At 42.4% G+C, this 25,589-nt stretch overlaps 2 protein-coding genes across 2 annotated transcripts in view; both read right to left on the bottom strand.

The window, feature by feature from the left end:
- Nucleotides 1–25,589, bottom strand: part of LOC120729064 — a 33,925-nt gene that overhangs the window by 6,143 nt on the left and 2,193 nt on the right. The gene's annotated exons all lie outside the window — the stretch shown is intronic.
- Nucleotides 1,341–8,692, bottom strand: LOC120729062. Its single transcript, XM_040024470.1, has 6 exons — nt 8,550–8,692; nt 4,673–4,818; nt 4,523–4,584; nt 4,014–4,127; nt 3,124–3,222; nt 1,341–1,596 (listed from the first exon to the last, which is right to left on the bottom strand). Exons 1-6 carry the CDS (start codon nt 8,664–8,666, stop codon nt 1,427–1,429), a joined length of 708 nt encoding a protein of 235 aa, XP_039880404.1. The 5' UTR covers nt 8,667–8,692; the 3' UTR covers nt 1,341–1,426.

The following is a 25,589-nucleotide window of genomic DNA, read 5'->3' as shown; positions in this document are numbered from 1 at the left end:
GGTTTTAATCATTCTCACCTATAATAATTCTTGAGTATTTTTCTCTGTTGCATCAGTCTCTGTTAAAGGTCCATAAAAATTCAACAAATATGCTGCGAACTTACAGTATATCTGTTCTACCTTGTTCCTTGAAGTAATCGCACATCTACACCACCAATTACATTAAAATAATATAAACATATACATGAAAATAACTTTAATTTTTATTTAGTTTTGCATTCTGTCTGGTATTGATATGCTCAATGCAATTTTTACCAAGAAGTTTCACATTTTAAGTTTTCATTATAAGTAGTAGTAATTTGGCATTTAGCTAAGGTCAGTGTTTTTACTCGTTATATGAGGCAATACCTGGATCCTACAGAGCTTGCACAGATAATCCAGCTGCTCCAGGATGGCACATCGATATGTGCCACTGTATGGAGCCAATTACATGGAAAATCTTGGAATAATCATCTGGTAACGCTCTGGGGCCACATTTCAACCACAATGAACATCAAAGAAGGACTCCTCCGCAGCTGCCTTGCTTCCTGCATCCATTTAGTGGATGCAGGAAGCAAGGAAACAGGTGTGGGAGGAGAAGGGCATATTGGCCCGCAGAAAGCAGAAAACAACATGTAACCTATTTTTCACCGTTCCTGCCAACTGCTCAGACTAACAAAACTGACGGGTTAAACTTTTTTTTACAAAGGAGATTATCAGGTGATTCTGATGCTGAGTCTAATTTTTAGCAGAGCGAGAACATTCACATTTCAATTTATTATTATTACTGGTATTGTTATTGGTTTTGCATTTGGCTAAGGTCAGTGTTTCCACTGGTTATATGAGGCAATACCTGGACCCTTCAGAGGTTGCACAGCTAGCATAGCTCCTCTAGGATGGCACATCAATACGAGCCATTGCAAGAAGGTATGCTCTGTCTCCTAGCACAGACTCAGGAGGATGGAGCAGACACTAGGGGACACACAGTTACTCTAGGTGAGCTGGACAGGGCCGTAGAAGGTCCTTAACCGATCAGTAGGATCGATATCTCCTCCCTTATGCAAGGAGGAAGAAAATGAGAGCTGCCAGCAGGCCATTGGTGTGAATGTGTCTGACCAATCAATCAGAAACAGACTTCATGAGGGTGGCCTGAGGGCCCAATCTCCTCTAGCAGGCCGTGCTCGCTGCCTGGCACTATGGAGCCTGATCGGCATTTACTCATGCACTATAATGTCCTTAAAATAGAGAAAGTAGAAATGTTTTGGTGCCATTTATTCAGAAAGCAAATGAATATTTTCATTTTTATGTCAGTTCAGTGAAGCTAAATCTAAATTGCTTTGAAGAGAGATGACGGCCACTCATATGTTTTTAGCATGTTTAATTTTAGTGGTAATGCTCTTGACAGACATGGCTTCTTCATCAACACTTAGTGACATTTATGACCACGTCAGTCTTCCTTGAATAGATCCACACTAGTTTGGACCATTTCCAAAATGGTCTTCATTCCACTCTCAGTGAAAAGCTTCTCCGATAGGTTGAGATCATCAGGCATTATGTTGCTCAAGGACAGATCAATAGTCTTTGTTCCTGGGGTGAGTGCTGGATCTGGGCAAAACCCTGCAAGAAGACATTTGTAAATAAAGTTCATTCATGTGAGAAAGAATAAATTTGATTAATCTATGAACTTATCAAACATGGCGGTTACAAAAATATAAAGAGTACAGTGGCTTGCAAAAGTATTTGGCCCCCTTGAACTTTCCCACATTTTGTCACATTACAGCCACAAACATGAATCAGTTTTACTGGAATTCCACATGAAAGACAAAGTGGTGTACATGTGAGGAGTGGAACGAAAATCATACATGATTCCAAACATTTTTTATAAATAAATAACTAAAAAGTGGATTTCAGTCTCTAAATGTGCAAAGCTGGTAGAGACATACCCTAAAAGACTGGCAGCTGTAATTGGAGCAAAAGGTGGTTCCACAAAGTATCCGGTTGTTCAGTCTGACGTCACTAGCCGTGTCTGGGTCTAAACTCCGCTGCAGGTCCATATATCAAACGATCACTATGGCATTACTGAGAGTTGAAAAACTGTCTAAAGTCTTTCATCTTTAATAAAATGATCAGCGTTCTGGTCTACCAGGTGTAACAATTGAGTTTAACATCCAGGCATCCATGAAAACGGAATTTATGACATTTAACGGAGTTAGAAGTTAGCAGGGAGTAAGCTCGCTAGCTTCTATCTAAATACAATATAGCATGTCCTGACTGCGGGGTTTTGGAAACAAATTAAAACGTACAGCTCTGTTATCACTTCCAGCATAAATGAAGACAGAAAACTAAACAGCAGTGACGTTTGTAGGGTTACTGAAGTTGGGCTAGCTGGTATATAATGATGTGCTACGTGACCGCTAGCGACACAGCTATGTTAGCATAATATAAACAAGCTAACTTTTTTTCCACTCGATAAAAGTTAACGTGAGTGTTCTCGGTGGTCAGGAACAAATGTAATCGCATGGCAGGATGCTGTAAAAGGACCAAACTTCAGCCAGGAGAACAACTGAGATAATCCATCCACAATACGAGGTTAGTCATTCATATACTGCTGCATGGGCTGGGCTGTAGTTACATCCTAAGGTTTTAAAAACTGAGCTTAAATAAATGATTAGCGGTAATAAAAGCCGAGGGAGGTCAACAGTGATCACTGACTGTTTTAGGAGCTTTTTGAGATCAAATAGAAGAAAATACATAACATTAAACATGTTAACAACACAAAAGCCATATTAAACGCAGACTACTTTAGGCCCGGAAGTAGGATTCGTCGCGTCATCACTGAACAACCGGATAGACTCAGGGGGCTTAATAATTATGCACACCCCACTTTGCAGTTATTTATTTGTAAAAAATGTTTGGAATCATGTATGATTTTCGTTCCACTTCTCACATGTACAACACTTTATATTGGTCTTTCACGTGGAATTCCAATAAAATTGATTCATGTTTGTGGCTGTGGAAATGTGGAAAAGTTCAAGGGGGCCGAATACTTTTGCAAGCCACTGTATAAAGATAATATTAGACTGAAGAAGTAATATTCAGTTCAACTGCAGTTTCTAAGCTTTCATATTATATAAAGGTTCATACCCTTTTCTGAATCCAAGATAGCAGGGGATTCTAGGTTCAGACACTCTGCCTGCTTTGTAAACTCTTCCAACTCAGCAGCAGACACTTTAACTCTCCTACCTGAGAGACAGAAAAGTGTTAGCACGGGGCCTACACAGTGACACCAAGTAAATAAAAAGATTAAAACACAAAGAAACAACTGTTGCTGTTGCTACTTCAGGACCTGGACCACTTGCTGTAATTGAAGCAACCATGATATTGAAGGAGAATTTGTGGCCATGAGCACATGAGCAAGGCCACGTCTAAATGGCTTTTAAAATCCGTTCATGCTTGAAAATCCAATCCAGTACGGCTGAATTGAAGGGATTCTACATAGTAGAGTTTTGAAAAAAAAGACTCATTGCCAATCACTGCAAATGCTTGATTTCAGTTCTTGCTAACCAGTTGTTAGATTTAGAGACAATTACAATTTCACACAGTAAATGAAATATTTCTTTAAGAACTGTGTTTTGTATTTTCTTGGGTTATCTTTGTCAAATATACAAATTTATTTGATGATCTGAAACATGTAAGTGTGACTAGTACACAAAATAGAGAGAAACCAGGAAGAGGGCAAATACATTCACATCACTGCACTTTATTCTTGATGCTTTATTCTTTTTAAATTTGTTTTCTGAAAAAATGCCTTTAGTGGGCAACTATTATTTGTAACTGGTATTTCAAAGGGCAGTGTTTGGATTTGATTCATTAATGCAGGGGAAACCACTGTTCAATGATTAATCACTGTTTTAACTTGGAAATTAGTCACCAGCATTTCTTTCAGCTATAATAAATTAAATGCATGAAGCTGGACCATAAAAAATACTTAAGTACTTTGACATTACATTATTTAGCTGTGTCATTGTTCTTACTCAGGAGCTGGAGAACTTTAACTGTGGTTCTTCCAATGGTGTTATTTGAGTAGATAACAAGGCAGTCAGGGCAGCCAGTATTCAGCAGGACAGCAGAATATTGGTAATTGTGCACTGTGGACAGATGACAGATGATGGCCACGCTTCATATCCTTTTAGCATTGGTAAGGGTGCAGTGTGCAAATACACACCAATCGATATAATGAAAGTATTGTGGCAATGCTAGGCACAAAGTCTAAATCTGCCCATATGGAAAAGAAATAGTAAAAACATATATGATTTACTCATGAAAGTGGCCACTTTCTCATTACTTTCATATATTTTTTTAGTAAGTATACAAAACATACAAGTTTCATTGTATAATTTTTCAAGGGATCTTATATGTGTTTTCACTCTTATATTCTTTTCATACAAGTTTCATACAAGACAGATAAAAACTTTATAAGATTTATATATATCTTTTCCATATGGGTGGTCATCCAAATGTTTGTTCCCTCAGTAATACTCACCCATATTGAAAGTGTTGTTAACCAAAGTCATGTTGGTTTTCAATGTGAAGCACATGCCCATCCTTTTAGAAGATAAAATTAAAGAGATTTCTAAATTCGGATTATTTGAAAACAGTATCAGTTCAGGCAAGGTTTTATCATTTTTATTACATTTTTTGAATTTGAAGATTATTGAACGTATTAGCCTCATTGGCAGCAGTGATGTTCATCCAGGCGGTCTCCACAAGCATCTTCGTCAGCATTTTGGATCCAGGTATGCCTGTGCTCTCTGCTATTTGTGTCCATTTTCCCACCAGCTGAAACAGATGGTGTATAATATACAGGGGGTAAAATAAGTATTGAAAACATCACCAAATTTCTCAGTACATACATTTCTAAAGGTGCTATTGACGTAAAATTCTATCCAGATGTTGGTAACAATCCAGCCAGTCCGCACATGCAAATGTAACCCGGTGTTAAAAATGGGATTAAAAGTATAAATATTCATACTCTCACAATGGGAATAAATATTGATAAAAACAAAGTTAATTATAATAAATACTGATAAAAAGCATGTAAACATAAGTTTAATTAATATGTACATATGTATATGTAATATATAAATGGTGTGGGGGCAGGACTTAGTCCTTTAGAGTGTGTTTGTTAGATCCACTGAGCGACCAATCATTGGCCGGTCTGACCCTCCCCCAGTCTGTGTGTGCTGCTCAGACACCTGTGTGTGCCTTCGTGTGCCAGTCAGATACACCAGAGACACAGACGGTAAAAGATCCATTTACTCGTGCAGCAAAGAAGCTAGCTGGATAGTGAAAGTCCTTTTTCGGCGAGAATAATAAGAGTGATACTGTATTCAGAGGCCGTGAGCCAGCGTGAGCACTGTGAAGCCCCGTGTAGCATTTGTTGCTTCACATGGTCAGGTTTTTTCCCTTTGCTTATTTGGATTGGATTGGTTTTGAGGACCTGAGAAGAATCGAGGATCCCTTTTCCAGTACTGGATGGCGAGCCCAGCCCAAAGAGCCAGATGAACTGGTAGATTGTAACCCGACTGGTTACAAACACACTGAGTGACTAGTGAACATTGAAAGACTGAAATTGACTTTTAAAAAAAAGACACAAAAGAAAATATATCCTTGGGTCGACCATTTGTGGGGTTTATTTTATTTTATTTTGTTCTCAAGAAGCGCGCTCTACTTTTGTTAAATGTGCACAACCTGCTGAACTTTAATAATTGCTAATAAATGCAATTGTGTTTTCTACACCTATTGCGTACAAGTCCTCTGTTGTCATACACCCTTGGCTCCTACAAATCTAGAACCTGTCTGATCTGGCCCATATTCCCCTTCTGTCCTCGTACTAAGGTTAAAGGTAACTATACTGCCCGTACTACATGCAAAGAAGGCAAGAAGTAGCACTAACAGGTCTTACATGCCCACTACTAGTATTGCACCACCAGTGTTACACAAAGAAATCAAACCATAGATGTTATGTGTAAGAATGAGAAATGAAAGAAGGAAAAAGTATTGAACACGTTTACTGAAATTGTATTTAATACTTCATGTAAAAGCTTTTGTTGGTAATGACAACCTCAAGACGCCTCCTAGCCGCAGGCATCGATCAGGTGTGATTTTGGTTCATTCTTCTACACAAACAGTCTTCAAATTCTGTGTTTGGATCATCGTCTTGCTGAAAGGTCCGTCAGCTTTTCATCTTCAACATCCTGGTAGATGGCAGCAGAACATTTTTCCATTCATCTTCCTCCATTTATATGAAACATTCCAGTGCCACATGATGAAAAACAGCCCCATACAACTCCAAACTTCACTTTTGGTATAATGTTTTTGGGGTGAGGCCTTTTGACCTCCAGACATGGCGTGTATTAAGGCATCAGTTCAGTTTTGGTCTCAACTGACCAGAGTATATTTTTCCCAGTATTTCACAGGCTTGTCTAAATGTTGTTCAGCAAACCTTAAACGTGCTTTAGTATGTTTTTTTCTTCAGCAATTGAGTCTTGCATGGTGAGCGTGCATACAGGCCATGGCAGTTGAGAGGATTTCAAGTCTTTTTGTAGCTCTTCGCAAGTGCTCCTTGGCTCTTGGACAACTCTTCAGATAATTCTTTTCACTCCCCTGTCTGAAAACTGGCGGGGAGCAGCTGGTTCTGGACGCTTTATGGTGAAATTATGTTCTGTCCTGCCCCAACAGTGCTCACTGGAACCTTCAGTAATTTAGAAATTCTGCTGTAACCAATGCCATCAATTTGTTTTGCAACAATAAGATTATGAAGGTCATGATATGTTTCTTGTGTGACACCTTCTTCTTCTTCTTCTTCTTGTAAGTATTATTGGCAGTTGGCAAACAACTGCATGGTGCATTTCCACCACCACTGGTATGGAGTGTGGACAGGATTAAAAAAAATAAATTAAATAAAATTAAAAAAATTTTTTTTAAAAACAACCTACTTCATATCCTTCCAAACAATCTTCCTTCTCTCAAAAACTGAAACAAAGCCTGATAACTTTTATTCCCCGACTCCTTTTGTAATAACTTAATAAGATCCAATTTCATGTTAATGTTACTGAGACTTCGAACCAGTTGTGTCCTCTCTACCTTATACTTCCGACACTGCAAAATAACATGCTCCAAAGTTTCCTCCTCTCCACAACAATCACATTTCCCTGAATTATGTTTCCCTATCAAGAATAGTATAGAATTCAATCCTGTATGTCCAAATCTCAGTCTTGACACCACCACCTCCTCTCGCCTACTCCTTCCTGTGGCTCTCCTTACTCCCACCCCCCTTTGAATTTTATATAACCACCTTCCCCACCTTTCTTCTTACCACTGTTTCTGCCATCTACCCCTCATTTCTAGCTTAATAATACTCTTAACTTCCACCTGACCAAAACTCACTGCCAGATCAACTATCCTATGATTAGTGGCTTCTTTTGCTAACCTATCCTCTGCTTCATTCCCCCTTACCCCATAGTGAGCTGGGACCCATACAAACACTACTGACAGACCCATCATATGTATTCTGAAAAGAGTTTGCTGAATCTCTATTAAAATATCTGATCTACCTTCCGAATGACCTTTCTGTAGACTGACCAAGGCTGCTCTTGAATCTGAACAAATAATTGCTTTCAACGGCCTCAACTCTTCCACCCATTGAACCGCTAATAGAATTGCTATCATTTCTCCTGTAAACACAGACAATCCATCATTAATCCTCTTCCTAATTACTACTGCTACCCCCACATGACTTAGCTGGATTCTTTGAAGCATCTGTATATACTTGCACATACCCACAATACTGTTCAGTGTAACCATGAACTGAATTTGAGTGTAGACCGCCTGCCCTATCCTGACTCTTCTGGTGCAATAAAGCAAAATCTACAGTTGCTTCAGGAAGTATCCGTGGAGTGATTGCAGGCCACGGCACTCGCTGGCATATGTCTAACTGATCTAATTTAAGTTCTCTAGCTCTTCCCCCACCACCCATCTAAAGCTCTTTAACTTCCTCCTGCCTTTCTCCCAGCAAGGTTTAAGTACTTCTAGTGTAGGGTGATCCTTCCCCTGACCCTGTAAGTTTGCCCAATAAGTCAATCTAAGCTGTTCCCTCCTCAGCCCTAGTGTCATTTTCTCCATCTCCACCTGCAAAGTTACAGTAGGAGTTTGTGTGACACCTTGGTAATGAGACATCTTTTTATAGGCCATCAGTTAGAATAGAACCAACTGATATTAATTTGCACTAGGGGGCAGGATTGCTTTCTAATTGCTGATAGATTTCAGCTGGTGTCATGACTTTCCATGCCTTTTTGCACCTTCCTTTCTATATATTCAATACTTTTCCTCTTATTATAACACATAGCTTAATTTATGGATATCAATGGTTTGATTTCTTTGTATGTGTGGACTGGATGGGTGGTTATCCACATCGGGTGTGAATTTCATGTAAATTTGGTGGCATGTTCAAAACTTATTTTACTCAGCGGAAAGTGATAAGTGAAAGGTGAGATAAGAGAGAGTCTGACCTGATTTCTGTGGATTTCACGAGGCTGGATTAGATTCTCACAGCTTGTCACAGGAGCTGAGTGTCCAAGAGACAGAAGACCGAGCACAGCTACAGCAACGTGAACAAACTCCATCATGGCTCATCTGCTGATAATGTGGCTTCAGACTTTGAAGTGTGTTTTAGACATACGAGACTCTGCCCAGTTTAGGTGACGTATTGCTCAATTGTTTACTTATGTGTTGTAATCGTACTTAAAAGAACATAACAGAAATATTTACTCTGTGGCAGTACAGTCAGGGGGGTTATTTAAATGTGTTGCGGCAATGCCACCTAAGGGATTTTCACCCCTAGGAAATAAAAAGATTGAAAATGTAACAAATTAAATCAAAAGCTACCTGGATTTGAAAATACATCCTGGCAAGAGAGATGGATTCAATGATAAAAAGAACACTTTATTGAAAGTAATACAATAAAAAGTTAAATGGAATGGAAAGACTGTCTTTCAGCCTAATAGTGTCCTCAAATCAGTGCCAAGAAATGTCTTGATGAATGCTCAATCCAGGTAAGTAAATTCCAAAACGTTGATTCTGTTCATCTGGACATGTTTTTATGTTTTTATAAATAAAGGAACTGACCTCACAGCCCACTGCTCATTCAGTGGGCTAGTTTCATGCAAATGTGTTTATAAGCAGGGGTGCATATAAGTGGTCCGCAGGTGCGCATTCGCTGTCAAAATAAAAGACGTGCACCAGATAAGAAGTTGCAACGTGCGTTTGCGTACATAAAATGTTCTGGAGGAGGACAGTCATTTGTTCAGAACTCTTAAAGATGTTGAAGAAGCAAGCTCCGTAAGCAATTACTTTGGTGTTACTCCACCAAAGTAATTGCAAAGTAATTGCGGTTCGAACTCATTCTGACCTTTCTTTGGAGGTGGAGGAACACCAAGGAATAAGTCTGAATTAGTGGGCTTGCTGAAGCGCAGACCCAACATTATTTGCTCATTCGAGCCGGAGTCCAGCAAATGGCTTTCCACCGAGGAGGGGGAGACGACACACCGAAGTTTGCTAGAAGCCAGGACGCTTGAGGAAAGCCCCGAATGAGCACGAGTGAGTACGGACCAGACGTGGTCTGTGGCGCTGATTGTTGTCTTGTAATGGGGAATAAACTGTGTAAGACTGCCTTGAAAGGCGATTAAATATATTGCAAAGTATTCACCGGGCAGCACGTAGTATGCAGATCATTGAAGGAAGAAAAGAAGTGAAATGTGCACAAAGCAGATGAAAAAGTGAGTGTGAATGTGCCTGACGTCAGTGTGTGTGCGCGCTCCAGAGGAGTGTGAAAGTGTGTGAAGCAGTCTCCAGCTGGGAAGAGGGTGACTCTGCAGGTCACCAGCTACCCTAGTGGACGCAAAAGAAATAAAATTTGTGTTGTTGATGAAAATAAGCAACAATAATATGAAGAGTGTTTGGTGTCTCTCAGCCTAAAAACAACTACCATCTCACTTTCAGTTCACTTTCAAACCAGAGAGAGGAGATGTGTGTTGTTTAAGCAGTGATGAGAATGTCCCTGAGACAGGTGAAGAGCAGACCTGGATCAATTTTCCACATGCAGCAGTTGGAAGAAAATTATAGGTTAAAAATCATTAGAAACACTCAGGCCGAGTTTTGGCCAAATTGTGTTAACAGCTTAACTCCCATGTGTTTCTCACCTGAGAAAGCAAGCTCCCTGAAGACAAGAAATGCAGTTGCAAAGAGCAACAACATGGCAGTCCAAGACACAACAGCAGAGTCCTGAGCAGAGAGACCCAGCAAGCAGCAGTATGTGCAAACGGCATCAGAGAGAGGAAAAACCATCACTTTGACTGGATGGAGTGCGTTTCCAGCAAGCTGCAACTTCACTGTGTGTGAAGAGGACCTGTGAAAAGACTGTCTGAGTTGACATTTGCCACGTTTGGAGTTAAATGGCAATGAAAGAGACAGTGGGAGAATACACAGGATGAAGCTGAAAAGAAGAACTACCATTGGACTGTTGAAGTGGGAGAGGAGAGCAGGTGAGAACATAGAGGAATGCTGTTGTTTAGAGTGGGAAATCAAATTTGGGTTAGCAAACCTGGGAAAAGGGAAACTGACTGCTGTAAGTGGGTAAACTGAGAAGGAGTCTGGACCACAAAATGAGAGAGGTACATAAAATCACACAAACAGAAAATGCATTAACCCTACTAACACATATATACACATAGAATGAAACTCATGAAGACCAGACAACATCTTAAGCATGTGTTTCTGTTTATCATCTTGTCCAGTTCACTTAGTAAGATGAAAAGTGATACATAGACTAGTGGACTAGTATTGTTTTGGGGAAAGATGATTGCATTATAGCTAGGGGGAAAATAGAATGCTGATGAGAGATGAGATGAGATCACCTTTATTTGTCAGTTGCAGGTCTTTTGCCCACAACCGAGATGACAGACCTTGCAGACCGTACATACAATACACAAACATCACATTGGGGAGACAGGTCAGGCTAGGTAGCGAGGAAAAAAACATTGAAATGTGTAACACAAAAGGATAATACAGGAATGCACAGATATCAACACACCATAGCACAATAAACACAGACAAGCAACATGGGAAAGAGTTCCAGTATGTACATCTGATCTGGGACCGCTGCTATCTTTCGACTGCGCCTCCAGCTGACCCGATGTCCACATCAGAGGGGAGGTAAGCGTTGGAGGTGGCGTTGGATCCGGGGTAGGGAGGGTGATGCGTCGGTGAGTGCTTATCAGTATCAGTATATGTATGTGTATGCGTATCCATAGTTCAGCTGAGACAGTGTCCTTCGCCCTGCCAGGCTAAGTAAACAGTCTTCCAGCCAACCCAGGTGGCCTTGCATGGAATGGGAAGGAACAGACTCAACACAGTCATTATCAGGGTGTTGTTGTTCAGCTCCGGCCTTGCAGCTGGCGCCAAAGGGGTATCAGCATAAGTGATGGTATTTTTTACTTTAGTGTGAACAACTCATATGAATTTCAAAGCAGTTCTACAGTCCAACACTGGTCTCTCAATCTCCCGTTGGAGAGCCGCGAGCTTCGCCATACTTGCGTTCTGTGATGTTGTCATTTCTTGTGCTCAAGGAGCCAATTTCTGAGAACTCACGGCAGTGTGCCTCCTCGAGATGTCATCCAATTTTGTGCCCAGAGATGTTATTCCGGGCTAACGCTTCCGAGATGTATCCAGTCTGCAGTCAGAGATCTTATTCTGAGTATTCACAGCAGCCGTAGCCTCTCCAAGATCTTATCCGTGCTGACTCAATGAGCCCATTTTGAGAAACTCACGCCTCTCCCATCGTTTCAATCCCAGCAGGCAGCCTTGTTGATGTACCAATTGCTTGTCTAATCTTTTGGATTTTGTCTGTGAAGAATTTGGTAAAGTCATTGCAGGCCATGGTCGAATGAAGTTCAGCTGCGACTGGCACAGGAGGGTTTGTTAGCCTGTCAACTGTAGCAAATAAGACCCGAGCATTATGACTGTTTTTGGTGATGATGTCAGAGAAGTAGGACCTCCTCAACAGGAGGATGACAGAGGCCAGAGGGAGAGACTTTACACATGAGTGTGTGGGCCCTGCAAATTTAACCTTTTAGCTGTAATTTTTCTGGGTTGCTGGGTTTATGCGTGCAGGAAACTGTGTTTACAGGCTATATGTTGATTAGGCTATTACGCTGTGTTATTGGGAAAATGGTGAATATTACAGTGGGAAAATGAGCATACAGTGTGAGACACATATTGTGTTAAAACTAGGGATGGGTACCGGTGTCCGGTGCCATGATGGCACCGGTTCTGACATAAACGGTAGTAACCAGACCGAAAAGCAGCGCACATTTCGGTGCTTTATTTCGGTGCTTTTTTTTCCTGAGCTGTGATACAATTTAGATTCTAGCCAATCATTTTACGTTTCCGAGGATAGTAGGCGGGTCCAGGTACGTACATTCTTTTAGAGCAGAGCTACAGATTAAAAATGCCCAAGGCGAAGCGGTCAAAAGTCTGGCTGTACTTCACAGCAAACAATGCAAACTCAGCAGCCTGCAACAAGTGCTTTAAGCTGATACTGTGATACTGTCAAAGGAGGTAACACCTGGAATCCGATGAAACACCTGGCGACGCATAGCGTTTTTTTTTTTTTAAAAGCCGAGAAATGCGCCGTATTTGATAGCTTGCTGCGAGACCTCACACCGAGCACATCTACTGCGGGTGTGGTGCCTCTTATCGGACCCGGATTTAGCAACATCCCCAAAAACCCGAAGAGGAGAGTCCTGGCCCGTAGCCCTGCCAGTGTAGCAGAAATGATGACGGATGATGACGGCAGCAGCAGCCGTTCTTCTCTGCGTGAGTAGCTTAATGTTGTTCGTGTGTAATTTACGTTGAGTAGTCTAACCACTTTATTACATTAATGCATGTAAGGTGAACTAGCAAACATCATCATAGCTACATGCAGCTGTCTTCTTGTTTGATGGCAGATGCTCCCTTCACCCTGGCCAAAAAGGCTAAAATGACCAAAGAAAAAGAGGAAAACAGCTAAACATGAGAGGTTTTTGGACAAAGTTTGTGTTTTTTCCATTGTTTAAGCACTGCTTCTAGCCAAGAGTGATACCATATATGCCCCATAGCTGCAGAAAAGGCTAACATTGTTTTCTTTTTACAAAAAAAACAGCTGAACATGAGAGGTTTTTGGACCAATTTTGTGTTCTCCATTCTTTAAGCACCGGTTTGAGCACCGTTTGAGCACCGGCACCGTTTCAAAAGTACCGATTTGGCACCGGTATCGGATCAAACCTAAACGATACCCATCCCTAGTTAAAACCAGTATTGCTTCTTTTACAGCAGAGTGTTAACTTTATGACCTTTTACAGCACCTCTGGAGTCTGTTGATCTAGGTCTGACCTCCAAGATGCTACTGCTAACATTTGTTTTCTCTCTAAGAGTGCTTGTAAAGGATTCAGCACAGACAGACGAGTGACAGAAGAAAAGCAAGAGATACAGTGATTACAGAATGGTTTAAAGTTGGGCTCATTATTTGACCACTATTGAGCTCATAGACATAAATTAAGTGGAGTGACAAACTTAAGGAAAGTCACTGATTACAATGTGGAATGAACACGTGGGATGATCCATGATTTGAGGCGAATTACGGTGATAGTAGTGGTTTAATGATTTGGAGAAAACTGCATTGACACTTGTCTCTATGGTGCTGAATACTTTATTACTCTTATGATACAGTTGTTTGCAAATGTGAAGTTTGTTTCAACTTACAGGATTTGTCTTCTAGGATACAGGCTCCAGGTGGAGCTGGGAGTTAAACAAGCGTAACATTTAACCGCTGGCTGATGTTTTTTCTTTAACACAGGGTTACAGGTTTGGAGTAGAGCTACTCTAAGGGACAAGCCCTGGGGAATTTTTAAAAGAGAATGTGCAACTTTCTCATGCATGTCTCATTGAGTTTAGTTGACATATGGAAAGGACCATGTGGCAAAAGAGGGTTTTCTGGAGAGCTGTCATGTTTGAAATTGCAAGTGTCGTGAGGTGAAGTGACTGAGGAGATCGTCCACAAGATGGAAGCTGAGGCCAGGAGAGAGGTTTCAAGAGGACCAGTGAGGAGCAGAGATCACCTCCAGCACAGCTGACAACCCACAGAGGGCTGTGCCACTTGATCAAGACTGGATTGTGGACAACAGTGAAATCCAAAAGAAAGACATTGGACGTTGACGTTGAGGAAGACAAGTAGGGTGTAAGACTTGCTCTGCCCTAAATCTTCAGCAGCGTTGGAACGGGAAACTGAAGGATGAAGGGCGCGTGCTAAGCTCCAATCGACAGTGCACAGAGGGATTTCAGCGATGGAATTGTGATTCTGTGAAGAGCACAGACACCAGGAGACTGGGAATGACTGACAGGAGTTTCCGAAGGATGAATGACCACTTAATGTTGCGTCACTGTGACATGCGTACTTTGGCACTCTGAAGAGGGTCTTTCCTGTGTTTCATTCGCATCATGAATACTTCTTTAAGCAGGCTGAAATTTTGAGCCATGGGCCAGCCATGACTCAACAGGAGGGAGAAGAGCATAACAGCCGTAAAACAAAATAACTGGATCCAATTTCCTTCTCAAAAAAGATTTTCTGCAGAGATGAAAGGAGGAGTTGTAAATGCAGATGATCTGCCAGGTGGCTTTGTTCCCCAAACAGGAAGAATGCTTGAAGTGAGAAGATTTGGGGGTTGGTGGAGGCCATAAGAAAGGGGGCTGCTGATCAGGCCCAAAGCTTTGAAGATAGCCGGAAGCCGTATGGACAAACAACAAAACCAACTGGTGTGTTTGAATGCTCATTTCTACATACATTTAGACAAGGAAACATCTGGAAGAGACACTTATGGAGCACTGCTGGTCATGATGTCGGTTTGGTTATCTGGTGAGAGGGAAACATGAAGATGAAACCAGGAGATGTCCTTACTGAATCATCAGAGCTGAACAGGTGATGGAGAAACAGGTTTACCTTTTAGGTGACATGAATGAGTTAAAGGGAAGTTATGAACTGTTTATGAGAGACAAATAACACCAGGATGCTTTTCTAAGTAGCAGACAGCTGGTAACTGTGCAGGGGCGGGTCTAGCAAAGTGTTGCCAGGGGGCCAGGTAGGGCATTAACAGGGAAAGGGGGACACAAAGATATACTTTTCTTTCTTATTCTCATTTAAAATGTCTGGCTTTTAAAAAATAATTATCTGGATCTTAAAACAAATGATTGATAGATTGATAAATATATACCATCAAAACTATGAACATCACTGTCACAACAGCATTTGTTTTCATTCAAAGGCTTTATGATTTTTCCTATAATGGCGGGCCGGTCTATAGTCAAAATGCCCGGGCCGATTTTTTGTCCCAGTCCAGCCCTGTGGTTACTTACCCTGAACAGCGTTTCGTGGAGTGGAGCTAGCTGTGATAGCGTTAGCATTTGCTAACGTCAACACTGTGCGGTTGTGATGAGAACTTGGACCAGGGTCCGCTTCATCTCCAGTACACTGCTGCAATACTCTCTCAAACTGAGGTGAAGACGTACAATCTAAGCGGTTAGCAAATTCTCTGAGTAACTCAGAAATGGACTTGTCTCCTGCAGCCATGTCCTTCACAAGAATTGATACACCTGTAACGTTATTCGCGCCCAGTGTTTTGCATTTGTCGGTGCCTTAACTTTATTTTGAGCTGCATACTGCCACCGGCTGCATAGGAGACGCATTGCACCATTGAACCTAAATCGACACTTCATGAGCTATTACTTATGTCTGAGTAAAGGAGCAACCAATCACACAACTGGCTCCGCCCTGTCTCTCTTGATTGACAGACAAAGTCATTCTGCTGAAAAGTCGCATTATGAAATAAATAGACCATTGGAAAAAACGGGATTTTGAAATAAAGACTGACTTTGAAAAAAGGACATTTTGGAATAAAAACGGCTGGAAATAAATAAAATGCCTCAGCAATAATCTCTGTTATTGGGAAAGATAATGACCATGAAATAATATTTCACAATAATAAGTAAATTTATAAAGCAGAACGTAATATATTTCACAATAATGAGCATTTTTTTCAAAATGTGTTCCATTATTTCACAATATCATTCTCACATTACATATCTGTGTCTTATTTATTCACATAGTTATTTATTTCATCATGACCTATTTATTTATTTAATTTTGAACACTTTGGAGTTCCATAGTTGATACCCTTTTCCAAGTCCATGATAGCAGGTGGTTGTAGGTTCAGACACTCTACCTGCTTTGTAAACTCCTTCAGCTCAGCAGCAGACAACCTAACTCTCCTACCTGAGAGACAGAAAAAGTGTTAGCACTGGGGGCTCATGTGAGGGCACTACGATGGCACAGAAGTATTTAAGTTATCAAGAATAAAATTATATCGGGGACAATTTTCAAACGTTACTGCATCCATTTGTAATCAGCAATATTTTGTAAGGTATTTTAGTACAATTATGTACAGTGAAAAAATATTTGGCTTCTTTCTGATTTCTTAGTTTTTTACATATTTGTCACATTTAAACGTTTCAGATCATCGACCGCATCTGAATATTAATCAAAGAAACATAATTACAAAATGCAAATACAAAATGCCGTTTTTAAATTATGGTTTTACTTTGTTAAGAGAAAAAGGCAGGCACAGGTCCTGTGGGGAAAAAGCAATTCCAACCCAACTTTCTCACAGCAATGTACATCTTGATACTTTTTTTTTTCTTTTCTCAGTGAGTTTAAAATTTTGCCTTTTACTGTTATTTGGTTGTCCTCATCCTGACGGCAGTATTTGGAACCTTCAATTATTTATTTAATGGCCTGGAAAAGTGGAAACGACTGTTAATCATTGTTTTAATGTTGTTAATGTTGTTGTAATTTGGAAATTAGTCACCAGCATCTCTTTCAGCTTTCATAAATTAAATGCATGAAGTTGGACCATAAGAAAAATTACTGAGTACTTCAACATTGCAGTATTTAGCTGTGTCATTGTTTTTACTCAGGAGCTGAAGAGCTCTGACTGTGGTTCTTCCGATGGTGTTATTTGAGTAGATAACAAGGCAGTCAGGGAAGCCAGTATTCAGCAGGACAGCAGAAATTTGGTAAGTGTGCACTGTGGACATGTGCAAATACACACCAATCGATATATACTGAAAGTGTTGTGGCAACGCTCGGCACAAAGTCTAAATCCGATCATCCAAATGTTTGTTCCCTCAGTAATACTCACCCAGAGTGAGAGTGTTGTTAACCAAAGTTATGTTGGTTTTCAATGTTAAGCACTTGCCCATGCTTTTAGAAGATACAATTATTGAGATTTTTACATTAATATTATTTGAAAACAGTGTCAGTTCAGGCGAAACATGATCCTGTTCATTACCTTTTTTGAATTTGGAAAGTGTTAAATGTATTGGCTTCATTAGCAGCGGTGATCTTTACCCAGGTATTTTCCCTAAGCATCTGTACCAGCATTTTGGATCCAGGTATGCTTGTGCTCTCTGCAAGTATTATCCATTTGCCCAGCAGCTGAAACAGATGGTATTAGGTGTATAAGACAACAAACATTTCATTTTGAATATTTTTTTAAAAAGAAGTGATGTAAGAGAGAGTCTGACTTGATTTCTGTGGATTTCACGAGGCTGGATTAGATTCTCGTATAAATGATGACACTGGACGCAGCGTGTTCAGGTGATGTTTTCCAACTTTTCTCGTAACCCCGGAAGCTCCCCCCACACACAGCCTTATGGGAACAGTAGTCTACCGATACACCTGCTCCTTTTAGCTAAAGACATACTTCATAACGACTCAAACAGCTCACTAGAACAGAAATGGGGAGCATCATGAAACGTGAAAATTATACACATCCCTCATTTGTTCACTTACATTTAAACGAAACACATTATTGTAAACATCTCTAACAGCTTAACCCATCTTTGAATAGGGCATGAATGGATAACTTCAGAGAATTACACATCCAGTCTTTCAGGAGGTCTCACCACTCGACCAGATCTGGTAATAGTCCCTGTTGGTCTGAGGTGGCTCCTATTTCTCCTCAGAAAACCCCTGTCTGTCTCTACCACATATGATCTGGGAGCACTGGCAGGTCCAACTACTGCTCCGGTAGTTCCTTCAGTGGTAATCCACACTTTCTGTCCTGACGGTAGTTCCAGAAGCGGTCTGACTCTATGTCTGCGGTTGTAGTGTTTTGCCTGCTCACGCCTCCCCTCCTCATCTTTTTTGCGAAAAGCCTGTAGGTCAGGCCACTTTGGCACCAGCTTTGCCACAGCTTGTGGCAGCGTGGTCCGCAGGTGTCTCCCCATAAGCAACTGCGCCGGCGAGAGCCCATGTTCCAGTGGGGTGGCCCTGTACGCTAGCAGTGCTCTGGTGTAGTCACAGTCCTTTTTCCACAAGTCTTTAATAGTACGAACAGCGCGTTCTGCCTCCCCGTTGGCTTGGGGGTAGCTGGGGCTGCTCGTGTCATGTGTGAACTGGTACTCTTTGGCAAAGTCCTTCAACTGTTCTGATGAAAATTGCGGCCCGTTATCCGATACCACAGTCTCGGCAACACCATGTCTTGCAAAGGCTTCTTTTACAGCATTAATAGTGACCTCTGCAGTTGTGTGTCTCAGTTCAGCTATCTCAATGTACCTTGAGAAAAAATCAATAATCAGCAGGAAGTGTTTCTTTGACCGCTCGAACAGATCCATGCCGACTTTTTGCCATGGGCGGTCGGGAACAGGAGTTGCCAGCATTGGTTCACGACACTGTAACCTATGTTTTTGACATGTTTCGCACCTGTCTACCATTTGACGTATTTGGGTTCAGATGCCCGGCCACCACACAGACTCTTTTGCTCTGGCCCTGCATTTTGAAACGCCCTGGTGGCCTTCATGCAAACGTGACAAAACCTCCGCTCTCATTTGAGGTGGTATCACAAGTCTCTCCCCTTTCATGAGAAGACCATGGACTAGATTGAAGTCCATTCTGTATTCCCAGTACCCCTTTAACTCTGGATCTAGTTTACCTTTTTCTGGCCAGCCTGTCGCACATTGATTCACCACCCTTCTACACAGGTCATCCATTTCCTGCGCCAACTTAATCTCCTCCAGCCTTTTATCTGTTGCTGGGAGATGGGAAACTACACCGTCCATGAAAACCTCCACCTCTTTTTCCAGCTGAAGATCCCCAGCAGAAGGAGGCCCTGCCAGCGGTGCTCGTGAGAGAGCATCGTAAGCAGATAAAAGTGTGGCCAGAAGGGTCTTCAGAGGCTTTACAGGACTGCTTCAACACCACAGACTGGAACATGTTTAAGCAGGCTGCCACCTATAACAACACCACTGACCTCCAGGAGTACGCAGAGACTGTTACTGCCTACATCAACAAGTGTATTGAGGATGTAACAGTCACGAAAACCATAACTGTCCGGGCCAATCAAAAACCATGGATGACAGGAGAGGTCTACAGGCTGCTGAAAGCTCGGAATGCTGCCTTCAGAGATGGAGACGAGGCAAGCCTGAGGACAGCTAGGGCCAACCTTTCCCGTGGCATCAGAGAGGCTAAGAGACAGTACTCCAGGAAAATATCGCATCACTTCAAAGACAGCAGAGACTCACGGAGCCTGTGGCGGGGCATTCAGACCATCACAGATTACAAGCCCCCACCACAGACCTGTGATAGCACTATCCCCCTGCTGAACGAGCTGAACACTTTCTTTGCTCGCTTTGAAGTCCAAAACAACACCACTGCACAGAAGACCCCACCCCCTCCTGGTGACCAGGTGATGACTCTGTCCCCGGACAGCGTGAGGAGATCCCTCAGCAGGATCAATGCACGAAAAGCTCCGGGTCCTGACAACATTCCTGGTCGTGTACTGAGAGACTGTGCAGTGGAACTCACTGATGTCTTCACAGACATCTTCAACATATCACTCATCCAGGCTGTCGTCCCCACATGTTTTAAAGCCACCACAATCATTCCGGTTCCAAAAAAGTCATCTCCCTCCTGCTTTAATGACTACCGTCCTGTTGCACTTACTCCCATCCTGATGAAGTGCTTCGAACGACTAGTCATGCAACACATCAAGACTGTCCTTCCCCCCTCCCTGGATCCCTTCCAGTTTGTGTATCGGCCCAACCGCTCAACCGATGATGCCATCTCCACTGCACTCCACTCAGCACTCACACACCTGGACAAAAAAGACTCATATGTTCGAATGCTGTTCATAGATTTCAGTTCAGCATTCAACACTATAATCCCCCAACAGCTCACTCAAAAACTGGTCCAGCTGGGGCTCAACACCTCACTGTGCAACTGGCTGTTGGATTTCCTCACCGGAAGACCTCAAACAGTACGGGTCGGCAGTAACACATCCAGCACCATCATTTTAAACACGGGGGCCCCGCAGGGATGTGTGCTGAGCCCCCTCCTCTTCACTCTGCTGACCCATGACTGTACTCCATCATACAGCTCCAACCTCTTCATCAAGTTTGCGGACGACACAACGGTGGTGGGTCTCATTAGCAACAGGGATGAGACCGACTACAGAAGTGAGGTGAGACGCCTGGCCACGTGGTGTGCTGACAACAATCTCTCTCTGAATGTGGAGAAGACAAAGGAGATTGTTGTGGACTTCAGGAGAATGCACACCCAACATGCTCCTCTGACCATTGACGGAGCATCTGTGGAGAGAGTGAGCAGCACCAAGTTCTTGGGTGTGCACATCACAGAGGATCTCTCCTGGACGTACAACACCACAGCACTGGCCAAGAAATCACAGCAGCGTCTCTTCTTTCTCCGCAAACTAAGAAGAGCAGGAGCACCAGCCCCCATCATGCACACTTTCTACAGAGGCACCATCGAGAGCATCCTGTCGAGCTGCATCACTGTGTGGTTTGGAGCCTGCAATGCGTCCTGTCATAGAACCCTCCAACGCATAGTGAGAGCTGCAGAGAGGATCATTGGTGTCTCTCTCCCCTCCCTCCAGGACATTTACAGCACCCGTCTCACTAAAAAAGCCCTTTGCATAGCAGCTGATCCCACGCACCCAATGCAAAGCTTCTTCAAGCTGCTGCCGTCGGGGAGGAGACTGCGGAGTCTCCAGGCCAGGACCAGCAGGCTGAAGGACAGCTTCATCCATCAGGCTGTCAGGAAGCTTAACTCCCTCCCGATTCTGCCCCCTCTCCCCTCTCTCCTCCACGGTCTCACTGAACTCTGTCACACACACTCACACACACACACTCTCTGACTCACTCACTGGCCTGCACCAGTTACCAGTCACTTTGTGGAGCATTGGACTGCCATTACCTCATAAGACTTTGTGTTACACTATCTCATACCGTACATTACCAAATCTCCATTTGCACTATTTGCCTATTTGCACTACTCTGCCTGGTTTGCACTCAATGTCATTTACCCTTATATTGTATATTGTATAGCTTTCTTGTTATATGTAAAATTGTATTATATTATTTAATTTTTTTACTTTAAAATATTTTACTTGCATTTTTAATCACTCTTATATTTAAATGTTCATTTTCTATTTTATCTAGGGATTGAGAGTAACGAAGTTTCTATTCTCTGTATGTCCTGTACATGTGGCAGAATTGACAATAAAGTTGACTTTGACTTTGACTTTGACTTTGACTTTGATCAGCAGTGACGAGGTTCTTCCCTGGAACATGGACAATGGTGAAAGTAAAGCGCAGCAGCCTGAGGCGGAATCTCAGGATGCGTGGCGGCAGGTCGTCCAGGCCTCTTGTGTTCAGAAGAGGGACCAGGGGCTTGTGATCTGTGATTAGAGTGAACTGTAAGCCCATGAGGTAAGATGACAGTCGTTCACACGCCGACGTTACAGCGAGCGCCTCCTTTTCTATCTGCGCGTAGCATTTCTCTGTGTCTGTGAGACCTCTTGAGATATATGTGACTGGTCGCCAGGAGTTGTCAGACTGTTTCTGAGTGAGAACAGCCCCGATACCGTATGGCGATGCATCTGCAGCGACTCGTGTATCTGCTGAGTTGGAGTACTGAGTGAGCACTTCTGGAGAGCTTAATATCCCTTTTAGTCTCCTAAATGCCTAAATTTGCCAGAATCCAGACTGGGCGTCGAGCTTTGTGAACACTTTAGCATCTTTCATCATCGCTAGTGTTTGATCTACTGCTGGGAGGATGTGTCTTTCTCTTTTGACTACTGTGTTCAAGGGTGTGAGGTCCACACATATTCTGGGGGGCTTTCCTGCTGGTCTCGGGACCACTACCATGCCAGAACACCACTCTGTAGGCTCAGTGACTTTGGAGATAACACCCATTTCTTCCATTCTGTGCAGCTCATTTCTCACTGCATCTCTGAGGGGAAGAGGAACGCGTCTTGGGGCAGATAGGGCTATTGGTACAGCTCCTTGCTCTATCTCAATGTGATAAGGCTCCCTCAGCACGCCTAAACCTTTAAAAACGTCTGGGTATGCTGCCCTGAAATCTGTCACCGATTCCGTTACTGTGCTTACTCTGTACACAAGACCCAGAGCCTCACACGCTGGCCTGCTTAGCAGTGGCTGTACTAGACCTGACACAAGGTAGACGTCTTGAGAAACACTGCGCCCTTTCACTGCTAGCTGTGCCTCGAAGCAGCCTTTAACATTGAGTGGGTTACTGCCCAGCCCTAGTAACTTCTTTCTGGGTCTCTGCAGCTTACCATCCCTGTCTGGACTGTACAAACCCTCTGGAATAAATGTAACATCTGCCCCTGTGTCAAGTTTAAAATATACATTTTCCCCATTTAACTTGACCTTTTGCACCCAGGGCTATGACCTCCGAGTCTCTACTTCACCCAAGAACACACAATCCTCGCTGTCTGTATCTTTCTGATTTTCTGTCACTTCGCGTAGCGCTGTAGCGTCACTACTGCAACAGACCGCAGCAAAGTGCCTTTTTTTCTGACATTTTCGACACTGTACCTCTTTGGCTGGACATTCTTTCCATGAGTGTTTGTTCTTGCGACCACATTCCTTTCCGCTTTGCTTGATTGGCTTTTGTTCTTTCTTCTGCCACGTCTGCGTTTTCCCGCGTGTTGTATTTGTCCGTATTGTGTCCATGTTCAGTGTTTTCTCCACTGCCGCGCTGCTGTGAAGTATTGATTGTTGTTTCTTTACCGTTTCGCTCTGCCTAACTTTCTCAATGGCTTTAGCAAGAGTCAACTCTGAGTCCATTTGCAGCAGCTCGGACAGTCTTTTGTCTTTTATGCCAACTACAATTCTGTCCCTTATGAGTTCGTCTTTGAGTGCTCCAAATGCACAATTTTCTGCAAGTTTGTGCACAGCAGTGATGAACGACTCTGTACTTTCCCCATCCTGTTGCCGTCTGGAGTTAAACTGTGCTCTTTCAAAAATTACGTTGTGTTTTCCTACATAATGTTTGTCAAATGCCTCTTTGACAGTAGCATATTTCTTTTTATCTGCATCGCACAGTTGTAAAACTGCCAAAACATCAGCAGCAGCATCTCCCATAGCATACAGGAGTGCGTTAACTTGATACTCGTCTGATTTGTTATCAAGAGCAGTTGCAATGCGAAATCTTTCGAACCTTCTGATCCACTTTGGCCATTCGGCAGGATGAGAAAAGTCAAATGTTTCTGGGGGTGTTATTTGTACCGTGGTCGCCATCGTGACGCGTGGATCCCTGGCTTCCTCGCGTTCAGAATCCAAGCTTTCCGACCTCGTCTCCTCCCTCCGACATGTGAGGCTCGTGCTCGACCGCGCCCTGTTGCTAGCGCCGGTCACAGCCTTGGCCGCGCTTCACCTGCATGCCAGTCTTGTTTGGGTTACCGATGCGAAAACTTCTCTCAAAGTTAACTGCACCGTACTGTACTCGGAGAAAAAAAAAAAACTGTGGAGACCGCCGTTCGCACTTCTGACACCACGTATAAATGATGACACTGGACGCAGCGTGTTCGGGTGATGTTTTCCAACTTTTCTCGTAACCCCGGAAGCTCCCCCCACACACAGCCTTATGGGAACAGTAGTCTACCGCTACAATTCTCACAGCTTGTCACAGGAGCTGAGCGCCCAAGAGGGAGAAGGCTGAGAACAGCGACAGCAACATGAATCATCATGGCTCATCTGCTGATGGGTTCAGACTTTGAAGTGTGTTCTCTAGTTATGAGGCTCAGCCCAGTTTAGGTGACGTATTCGTCTGTTTTTGTGTCGTAATCTGAGGAAAGGAAGATGACAGAAAAACTGCATCAACCTAAGTAATGAAAAAAATGCTGAAGTATTGTGCCAGCAATCCATAATGACACTAGCCACCTCCCTTACACTATTTCTATTGAATTGAACTAAAATGCTTTTCCTGGTAATTCAGTTTTTTTAATATAGTGCCAATTCACAGCAACAATTAACTAAAGGTGCTTTATATTGAAAGGTAAAGACCCTTACTTCCAGCAGAAACATGCTCATCAGGTAATAGTCATGTGCTGCGAACAGTTAGGTGTGAGGGGAAAAAAGCAAACAGCAGAGTGTGACAGGTCAAAGGCAAGGAGAAAGATCTAGATCCAAGAAGAACCACTACCTACCACTGCCTACTGCAGCATAATGGAGGGTTCTGGGTCATGTGATCCAGCCCTAACTATAAGCTTTATCCAAAATACAAATTTTAAGACTAATCTTAAAAGTAGAGAGAGTGTCTGTCCCTCAAATCCAAACTGGGAACTTTTTCCACAGAAGAGGGACCTGCTTTGCATTCTAGGAACTCTGGGAACCACAAGTAAGCCTGCAGTCTGAAAGTGAAGTGCTCTCACAAGGAACTGTGAGGTCTTAAAGATATGAGAAGGCGGATTTTAAATTTGATTCTGAATTTAAAAGAAAGCAAATTGCTACAGCATTCTGGATTGACCAAAGGTTTTCCGAGGGGGTTTTAGAGCAACTTGATAATACTAATTCACAAAAATCATGTCCTTAACTTCTCTTAGCAAGGGGATGTCTACGTTATTTCAGACTGGATGACCCATAGAGTAAGATGATCTTTGGTATTTTGCTGGCACGGAGTAAAAATGGTCACTAGAAATTAATACATTTCTCCATATATGCTCATTAATACACGTCAGGCAGAAAAATTGTCTCACTTTCTAATTAAAGACTTTGATTTTAAAACCACTTACTGTGGACTGCAATATTGTATTCTGAATTTACTAAGAGGTACATTGATGTTACAGACTTCCTACAGATTGTTTTTAATCCAAGTGTCAAGTGACATGGTTTTCAAGGTTTTGTTCATCATAGCAAACCTTAGGTTTCATATGATGAACTGTCAGCAACTAAAAGAGAGACCAAAAATAAAAACAAGCAAAAATAAATAAATAAAACCAAAATAACATGTGAACAGGGAAAGAAAAGGAAAACCAAAAAAATAATGAACTATTAAAACACAGACTTTGACAAAATTTCATAATTTCCTCACCTTTAATGGTTGTTTTGACATAGTTTGTTTTCTGCTTTGTGTACACGTA

Source organism: Simochromis diagramma, unplaced genomic scaffold (genome assembly GCF_900408965.1).
Source record: "Simochromis diagramma unplaced genomic scaffold, fSimDia1.1 OVJJ01000302.1, whole genome shotgun sequence".
Taxonomy (NCBI): domain Eukaryota; kingdom Metazoa; phylum Chordata; class Actinopteri; order Cichliformes; family Cichlidae; genus Simochromis; species Simochromis diagramma.
Note: the sequence above shows the minus strand (reverse complement) of the source record. Positions and strands in the feature narration are given on the sequence as shown.